Source organism: Rhinatrema bivittatum, unplaced genomic scaffold (genome assembly GCF_901001135.1).
Source record: "Rhinatrema bivittatum unplaced genomic scaffold, aRhiBiv1.1, whole genome shotgun sequence".
In the NCBI taxonomy this organism is placed as follows: domain Eukaryota; kingdom Metazoa; phylum Chordata; class Amphibia; order Gymnophiona; family Rhinatrematidae; genus Rhinatrema; species Rhinatrema bivittatum.
Genome location: NW_021820313.1, coordinates 189732 through 199614, shown reverse-complemented (window position 1 = coordinate 199614; position 9883 = coordinate 189732). Strand labels below are relative to the sequence as shown.

General features: G+C 53.6%; 1 protein-coding gene across 1 annotated transcript in view; it reads left to right on the top strand.

Annotated features, from left to right (window-relative positions):
- LOC115081464 (tenascin-X-like) overlaps positions 1-9883 on the top strand; it is a 94838-nt gene that overhangs the window by 48277 nt on the left and 36678 nt on the right. Inside the window, 4 exon segments of the mRNA XM_029585938.1 lie at positions 2442-3087; positions 3233-3412; positions 6449-6800; positions 8257-8547. Coding sequence (XP_029441798.1) covers positions 2442-3087; positions 3233-3412; positions 6449-6800; positions 8257-8547 — 1469 coding nt within the window.

Here is a 9883-nt window from a genome sequence, read left to right as displayed (position 1 = left end):
CGGAGAGCCCAGGAGGAGAGCAAGCCCACGTCTATCAAAGCCACGACAGGTGAGGCTTCAACACGGGGGGGGGGGAGGGGGGGGGAGGCGGACAGAAGGGAGATGCGTACGTGGAACGGCGCCCTCCTGGGAGAAGGCGGTAAGGACAACGATGTTAGCGGAACTGGAGATAACCTGGGAGGGGCAGCGAGGATCCTCAGCGCTGGCGTAGTGAGGGGTAAAGCCTGGGGCGGCCGCCCCGTGGATCTCGGCTGTGGGGGGGGGGGGAGTGAGGGAACAGAGGCAGCTGAGGGGAGGAGAGAGACAATGGTGGGCAAAAAAAGCGTCAAAAAGGATATCACCAGAGTGGAAGGGAACCGGGCCAGGGAGAAGTAAAAGGGAGGAAAAAGTCCGGGGATGGGTGACGAGAGAGAGGAGGAAACAGCCGGGGGAAAGGATGGTTAAACGCTGGAGAAACCAGAGAGAGAGAGAGAATATACATGGAGAGGAGAGGGGAGCAGCGGAATGAACGGAAACCGAAAGGATGCAAATGGTTTTACTTTTTTTCTTTTCTGGATGGTTTTTCCGTCTTTCCTTTTCAGCATTTCTGGAATCCATTCCTTAAACAGACGTGTTCCTGTTCCGCCTTTTTTTTTCTTTTCTTTTTTTCCTCTCTCTCTCTCTCCCCTTTGGGTTTTGCTCTCGATGAAGCTTTGGCGATGGACGAATCCCCCGCCTTGCGCAGGACGCCTTAGGGGTTTAGCGACTGCCTTCCTGTTTTCTTCCCCCCCCCCCCTCACTACCACCACTGCGTTTCCAGGTTCCCTTAGGCAAGCCAAGGACGTCAGTCGGGGAGAGGACCTTGGACCTTCACCCCCTCTTCCTCCACCTCCCCCTTTTCTGTTCATTGTGTCTTGAGTTTGCAGGACAGCTGGTTCCAGATGTGTGTGTGGAGTGGGGGGTGCCCTTCTTTTGAGTCATCCACTGGAATACCTTTTTTTTTTTGGGTTGGGGGGGGCGGGGGAGAAAGAGTAGGGGGCCCAATTTTCAAAGTTAGACTCCCAAACGCTCCCTTTTGAAAATGTACAAGGGCCGAGCGCCTACGTTTATACTTCTACTTTTCCTTAGGCGCCTATGAAGTGGACAGCTAAGGGGGGGAGCCCGAGTTAGGGCCCAGGGGAAACAAAGTTAGGAGCTTAGCCCTGATTTTCAGAACCAGGTACCAACATTAGGAGCCTAAATCCAGGCAAATGAATAGCAAGGCCTACATTTAGGGTTGAGGGCCTAACGTTTACGGCCCTAAATTTAAGTGGTAAACTTTTTTCTTTAAATATTAACCTCAGAGTGAGTATAAATAAAAAACCAAACAAACCACTTTTGTGCAGATTTTTCCCTGATGCTGTCCCGGGAAAGCAGCGCAAGCTGATGTGTCCCCCCCCCACCACCATCTTCACAGAAAGTACATCTAAGAGATGAGTGGTCGAATGTGCCTGATTTTATATTTTTTTTATATTTCAAGTTTGTGAAGAATTATTATTTGTTTTCCTAGAGGTAACCTGAATGTCAGATGAGCACGTTGACAAAGTGATTAATGTTGTATCTTTTTTACTTGAAAGTTTTTGGGGGTTTGTTTTTTTTTTTTTATATAAAACTCATCGTTTGCCCTTAGCTGCAGAACGTGAAACGGCCCAAGGACCCCCCTCAGCGAAACCCACCCCGAAAACCAGCTCCGGGCGCAGCCGGATGGCGGGGGAGCCGCAGCCGACCTCCGAGGCACCACCGAAGGCGACCGGCAAAGCTACCGTCGCGCAGCCCGCGCCCCCGGGCAGAAGGCCCCCGTCCACCGCGGAGGAAAAGGCGGCGGCATCTACCGTCGCTGCGGGAGAACCCCCGAAAGCCGCGGCTTCGGAGGGGAAGCCGTCTCCCGAGGGCGGAGTCAGGAGGGAGGAGCCCCGAAAAGCGGTGACCCCAGGAGAGAGGCCTTCACCCCCGGGAAGGAGCGAGTGGTCATAACTACCACCGGCGGAGAAGAACCAGAGCAAGGAGCGGTTCCAGGAAGGAAGACCTCGTCCACCTCCGACGAGCGAGACATCACCACCTCGGTGGAGGGCAGAGCCCACAAGTGGTGGCGGTGCCCCCAAGACGAAGGCCAGACACCGCCAGCGTCACGATCCAGGAACCTCCAGGGCGACATCCCCCACTTATCAAAACAAAGAAAGTCGTTACAACTGTGATCACCAGATGGGAATCAGAAACAGACGGGTCCCCAGAGGAAAGGGATCCTCTCACTGAAGAAGAAACGGTAGTTACGGTTATTACTGAAAGACCCTCACTCACCAGGGAAGAAAGCAGGATTACAGCTACAGTTCCTGAAGAGGAACCCAAAGGTGAAAAGCCCTCACTGACAAAGGAAGAAAGGAGAGGTACAGGTAGCACTAAGAAGGAACCCCAAATCCCCCCAGAACAAAGGTTTTTGACCCATCTACAGCAAGAAGAGAGGAAGCCTCTGAGAAAAGACTACTTCCTACCAAGGAAGCTATTTTGGATCAGGGCCAGAGTAATCCAGAGAGGAACGACACTCCTGCTGCTATAGTTGAAAGGGAACCTGGAAACTATACTGTCTCAACTGGACACCCCTCTAAGGTCTTGATCAAGGTTAAGCCACTGGAAAACCATCTGCTGAAGACCATGATACGGAATATCTCGGCCAAGCTCTCACCTTTCAACGGGACTCTGCTTCAGAGACTGGAGAGCTACCTGAGAGCCAGCAATTATCCTCTACGTGACAAGCAAACTATCAAGACCGTCGCTAAGTCCATCTTCCTTTATTTGGTCCGAAAAAAGCCACCTCATATCACTCAAGAAGTGTACAACCGATTGATGGAACTGACTTCAGATGAAGATAGGCCCAAGCAGGTCAGCCAGGTGGAAAATATTATCTTCCCTGGGCCAACAGACAGTTACAGTAGCTCTGAGGAGAAGATCTCCCAGGAGGAAACCTCTGAAGCAAAATGGACTTCAAAGAAATCAATAGCAGTCACTGGTGGTCATCATGGTGGGTTGTCTTCTACTGAGAACTTGGCAGAACCTTATGGTGAAGGGGAGCATGTGTGCTCCAAAGACATTTCAGGAGAGAGACTATAGACCTGCTAGCCCTCATCCCACTGGTAGACCAGACCTCAAAAAGCACTCCGGGCCAGAACTGCTGGACAGGACTTCTACCAGCATTGTGATCTCTTTGGATGGTCTGAAGGGCCACTCCAGCAACGTGGTGGTCAACTACAAAGACATCAACTCAGCCGGCCCCGGACATCAGCTCGTGCTCCCCGGAGATGCCAAGACAGCCGAGATCCCCGGGCTAGTCCCCGGGACCGTGTACAGAATCGACCTGCACGGCATCCTGAGGGGCCAGTCTTCCAAGTCCTACTCCTTAGTAGCTTCAACAGGTAGTAAGCCCTGTGGGCGATCTCCTGGGCAGCCAGGCCTTGCCCTCCAGCACACGTCAGGCTTCGGCTCACGCTTCATGTGCCCGCAGCCTTCATGTTTGAGCGCTGCTTCCGGCAGCATTCTGCTGTAAACATGAAGGAGAGGGGAGGGTCACAGCACCTTCCCCGGTTTGTCTTCCATGTGTGGCCCTTGTTGTTCAGGCTAGCATCACAGCTTGGTGACGTGACACGCGCTGAGGAAAGAGTTCCCTCCTCTGCTTCCTTTTCTTTTCACCCTAACACCACAGTTTTATTTTGCTTTCGGTAGGGGGAGCTTTGCAGCGCTGGCTACCAAAGGCGCCTGGGATTGGCCGGCTTCCTTGTCACTTGCAATTTCTAACATGTGTTCATGCGCCGCTCGCCTTACGACGCTCTGCGCTTTCACCCTTCTCGGCCTTAAAAACCACATAATCCATCTGTCTATGTGTGTGTATATTTTGGGGGGTAAGTTCTCAAGAAGGGCGTCTGACCGCAAAAAAAAAAAAAAAAGTAGGCCGGTCATTGTCGCCCTGCGCAAAATCGACGCGGGTTTCAGGCTCAAGGCACCCGTTGCGGCGGACGCAGGTTGGCAGAAGGCGCGGGCCCTAACCTTAAACGTTTCCACACGGTCCTTGGGGAAACGAGTCTTAAAGGTACGCGCGTGACTTTCAAACACGCCTGCGGACGCGGCCCCTGTACCCGCCCCCCTCCGGAATATGTCCCCCCTTTTCCGCGCAAGCCAAAAACACGTGCGCTATGAGAGGCGTCGTTTCCAGTGGCTAAACGCCCACCGAGCCTGGCTGATTTAGGTGGGTCAAGTCTTCTCTTGGCCACAGAAAAGGTACAGAAGCCTTTGAAAATCTCCTCCTTAATGTGTGTATAACATATATATATATATATGTGTGTGTGTTAGTGATACTTGCATATACAGTGAACTGTGCATGTTAAGAGACATGTATACTGGATATATGCACATTCACGCGTTATGGATGGTCCTCCCTGGTTGTCCGCGAGAGCCTGAGGGGAGCACAGATCCCATAGCACGGGAAATTGGAATCGCGTACTTTTGGGTTCTTGCCGGAGCGATATCTTCGTTGGTAGAAGGACGTGGTCGTCGGTGACGCTCGTGAGTTTAGATTTGCACTGTGGGGGTGGCGCGGTAATCACTTCCTCCTGCGGATTTGGCGGCATTTGAAAGGTTGCCCTTGCCTAAATGTCCCTGAGAGTCTGCGGGGGGGGGGGGGGTGGAGAGGAGGAGTCTGGATACGTGAAATGTAACCACTGGGCCTGGGGATTTATTTATTTATTTTTCTGCGGTTCCCGTGGCTTTGCAGAGTTCATGGCACCTTGAGCTGAAATACTGCGCTGTATGTAACCAGCACGCCTCTCGCACACATCAGGCCAGCAGATCGGCCTGCTGCATGTTTTACATCTACCGTATGACACACGCCTGAGCTGCGCCGCCGAACCCTGCACGCATCACGCACAAATATGCCCCGGTTATATTTGTATGGATGCGTGGGTCTATACGGTGCCTTCCTCTGTGGTTTCAGAAGGGATTTTGTTGTTGTGTTAACTTCTCCTGAAGCGTAGCAAAGGGGGGAAAAAAAAAAAGGACCCCTTTGAAATCAGAAGCCTGCTGGGTGGTTTGTGAAAAACATTTGGGTGACTCTTTGTTTGCACTGTCCAGGAAAAGGGGGTGAGAGCACAAGTCTGTGGCCGTCCCAGGTAGGGTTGGGAGATCCCGAGCTCGTGATAATTCTGCTGGGTCGGAGCCGGCGGCTTAGCGGGGAAGACCCAGGGCTCAGTCGCCACGGGGCAGGTTTCGGTTTGCCCTCACCGGCCAGGGCTGGGGTTGGTTTCACAGGGGGGAGGGGAAAGAGGAAGTCGCAGCCGAGACTCACCGACGATACCTACCGGCCAGACTCTGGGCGCAAGGCGTACCCTGGCTCCCAGGATAGGACCCTAACTCTAAATGGGCTGGGCTAGGGAAGGGTCATGGCACCGTTGCCCAATTGAAGGCCGATTCCAGTTGAGCTAGAAGCCCCAGGTCAAAAAAAAAAAGATTCATTGGGTCCAAATCCCCGTTGCCATAGATATCGGGCGCCGGCACCTTTGCCTTCACGGCATTAAGCACCGTGGCAAAGAGAAGCCCAACGTGATGACGATAAGCAGGGTCTGACGTGCCGTGCGTTTTCACGAGCACATCAGAAGCGCCGGGGCGGGGGGCCTGGCTAGGGTTGCCCCCTCCCCCCCCCCCCCCAGGTCAGTGCAAAGAGGTTGGATCTGATCCTGGTTTGCCCTCCCCCGCCACATCATCAATTTTCGTCATTCCACGTTCTCCACGGAAATTTAAAAAAAAAAACGCGGGGCGAGGACTGCAACTCAGGGTCACGACCTCACCCCAGAACAGATGCGATCCGGCCGCTCCAGTGCTGGTTTTGACCCGTGCCGAGTGCGCCGAAATACAGAAGCCCACATCCGGACGGCTCGTCTGGCAAACTCGGGGACTTTAGACCGCGATTTCATTACTTTTTCCACCTCGGCGAGCGGCTCCGACTTGTCCGGCGTAAGTCATCAGCCGGACACAAGTCGGGGGGCAGTGTTGTGTTCCGGTCGGGGTTTTGCTTAGCCAGATGATGCCCCCCGGTATTCAGCATCACCCAGCGTGGCCGAGAGGAGCAGCCCCGGAAGTAAGAAACGGATAAACTTGATTTCAGTGGCACAGCTCCGCCTTTCAGTACCCCCCCCATTCCAGGTTATCCAGGCTGCCCGTGGCTGGACGTGGACCTCACGGTTCCTTCTCAGGGGAGGTCAGGCTCGGGTTGACCTGGGGTGAGGTGGTGAACTCTGATTTGCAAGCCGCGCGCTTCTGCTGGTGTCCGGATGATACGAATGCTCGGTGGACGTGGCGGGTGGGGGAGGGGGGTTTGGTTAGGGGTGGGGGGGGGGGGGAGAAGGTCTCCTGCACTTTCCTTGTTCTGAACACCTTTCTGCCATGTCAGCTGCAGGCTCCGGCCACGACTCGCCGCAGGAGGCAGGAGCCTCCCCCGCAGCCGCCCGCCAGCGCAGAGGCCTCCGACGTGACCCCCGGGGCGCTCTCCGTGACCAACAGCGCCTCGGGCGGCCTCGCCGTCTCCTGGGCGGCGGCCCCCGGCAGGTTCCGCTACTTCCTCGTCCGTTACAGGGACTCCGCGGCCCCCCAGGGGGGGGAGGAGGAGGAGGTGCGCGTCCCCGGCGACCAGCGCTCCACGGAGCTCAAGCACCTCACCCCGGGCGCGGAGTACGAGGTTCGGTTGAGCGGGGTGGCGACGGAGGGGCAGCCGACCCTCCTGCTGACCAGCAGAGTCATCGCAGGTAAAACCCCCAGGAGTGAGCTTCTCTCTTTCCCTAGGGCGAGCAGTTCCAGTCGGGCCATCCTGGCGCTGGGGATGGCTGTCTGTCTGTCTGTCTCCTTCCTCTTCCGTTTTTCAGGGTTTGCCTCCTCTTCACACAGGGCGACATGGACTGCCAGGACTTCACCTGCTGCTCGTGACCCCCACCCTTTATCATCCTTAATCGAAACCTTTATATTTTCAGGACCCAAGCTGTTCCCAGTTGTCCAATGCTGCACCGGCACTAACCCCCCCCCCCCCCCCCCCCCCCCCGGAGAAGCACAGACGGATTGCTTGAGTGCGTGTCTTTAACCATAGTCTGTGGTCAACCTCGCGTGCTAAAGGCAGGAAGCCGGGGACCTCTCCTTCCCACAATCCTCGGTGAAATAGAGACCTGGGAGCTCGCCTTGAAGGGGAAATAGCCCTACTGACTCTTCCTTAAGGGCTCCAGCCAGCATTTAAAAAAAAAAAAAAAAATATATATATATATTATATACACAGACATCTATAATGTATCTACTTATTTAGAGGTCTTGCATGCCGTTGTTCCAAGTGAAAATTACTGGTTTACCATGGTTCATGACGTTAACGTTTATTAGAGAGCCACCATTATTAGTTACCGGGCAGTGGATAGAGTGGGAGGGAATTAGGAGAAGGGGGGTATTTATATACCGCCTTTATAATGCCGTCATTCTGTGGCCAGTCGTAATTAATTAATTAATAGTTGCTTTGAGCTCTTGGGCTCATGTGAAATACAGACCTGTTGGCCCCTTAAGCTCTCTCGGAGACACCTGACTCCATACCCTGTACTGTTGGTTCCCCGTGTTAAGAGGGGTTTTTTTTGGTGATGCTGGCCCGACCCTGATGTTCAGGGTCAGAACTGGTGGCGGGGGTTGCCCGTCACTGGCGGGAGGAGCACTTTACTGTGGAATAACTTAGCGCTCTTCTGCGGCAGAATGCAAGGGTTCTTGGTGGGGGGGGGGATACAGGATAGAAAAAAAAATGAATGAATGCTGCCTGCACGGGGAGTGTAGGGGTGAGGAGACGCAATGGGCAGGGAAGAGGGATGGAGACTTAAGACTTTACTACTAAAGTTGTCATCCTATATGGGTTAACCCTTACGGCCCCACCTCTACCCATGCAGGAACGCCATGAGAATGTTGACCCCCTTGCCGCCTGGGTCTGGAGGATGAGTGTTGGCCATCGGCCCTCCAGTCCCCTGAGCTCTCAGAGAATTCCACGCCTCCTCCGCCTTTGTCCCCGACACCCCTATGCTGCTGGTCTCGGCGCGCTGTCTGATAACGATGGACTTAAACCAGATGTTGTACCAATTTCATGGCATGACTTTTCCTTTCTAGGACTTTGTGAAGGACGCCTCGTCTCTGTATTAGTGCGGAGGCAGTGGCACAGACAGTCGTTAACGCTTCTTCCTTTTGCAGCTCCTCCAGGCCCCCAGGACCACCTGAACCACCTTGGAGATCTTACGGTAGAAAACGTAGAGGAGGCGAGCTTTAGGCTGGCGTGGAAGGCCAGGAAAGGTGCCTATGACTCGTTCCTCGTGCGGTATGAAGACACCGCCGGCCAGCTGGGTCCTCAGGAGACCTCGGTGGCGGGTGACCTGCGCGCCTCGGTGGTCAGCGGCTTGAGCCCTGACACAGAATATGCCATTTCCCTCTATGGTGTCCACGATGGCTTTCTCTCCAGGCCCCTAAAGACAGCGGTGACGACAGGTACAGGATAGCTCAGGGGGCAACCCAGTGGGTAGTCTTCTCTTGTCAATCAGGTGGCCAGCTCCAGGTTGGGGGGGGGGGGGGAGGGAATAGGGCAGCAAACCTGGGGCGTGGTGAGGTAGGTCTCCATCAGTCGCAAAGCTCCTAACAGTGAGGGGAGAGAAAACCATTCAGGTGCCAAGAAGTTCCAAACGTCTAACAATACAAGGCCAACGGAACCCAACCTCTTCGTTCCCCTTCGTCTAGGCGTTGAGTCTCTTGATGTAGGGTTGGGCTCATGCTTTCTACTTTTTTTAAATTTTTTTAACTTTCTCTCCATTGTCCCCTTTCTGCTTCTCTTTTCCCACTTTCATTGGATTTCGCTCGTCTTTTTACCTGCCTTGCTTTTCTTCCCTTGCTTCGTTTAGTTTTCCTCCTGCTCCTTGTTGTTCTTGTCTTTTGTTTTCATATTTTTTTTTCTCTTTCCCGTTTTCAGGGGGAGGTTGAACTTCTCTACCTGGCATTTCTTTCTCATTCTCTCACCCTTACTATTTTGTTCCGCTCTCCTTCGTGCTTTCTCCCTCCTGTTTTGTTTCTCTGTCTCTCTCTCTCTCTTCAATCTTTTAGCTTTTTTTTTCTCCCAAATCTCCCCTCTTTCTTTTCCTCTCTCTCTGCCCTCCCCCCCATTTCTGGTTTTCTCTCTTCTCCCTCCCATCTTTCTTTCTCTTACCCTCTCTCTTTGCTTATATTCCTTCTCTTTCCTCCTTCTCTCTTTAACCGTTTTTTCCGTGATATTCTTCCTTCTCTTTAAAATGACTTCTTTGTTTTCTTTTCATTATATTTTTTTCACAAAAATCTCTCAAGTTAAAAAAAAAAAATCAAAACAACATTATGTTATTGAGAAGAAATAAATGTCTCTTTGCCTTTCTCCCCCCTCCCGTACCTGTGAAGCTTCCCTACCCTAAGGCCAATCTTGTAACCCGTTCGGACTGCGGATGCGTCGCAGTCAAGGGGGGGGGAAGGTTAACCCAGGGCAGGCGCCCACCCACCCACCGACTCCAGATGTGGCCTGGACACATCACAGCTCACGAGCTCTCTTTGGCACCGTGCAAGAATGAAGACGAGCACCCAGCAGTCAATCTGAGAGGCTGCCCTCCAGGTTTATTCCCGTCCAACCCATTTGGAGAAGCTGCCCCAGCGGGATGGAGATTCTTAACTGGAGGCCTCTTCATTACTGCTGCCGGCCTGGATCACGGCAATAGGATCTTTCCTGGCTGCAAACGGGGGGAAATTGCTATTTCAGCTGTGCCAAAGTTTCCAGCCCCCCCTTCAGCTGGCTCTCACCCTCTGACCGGAC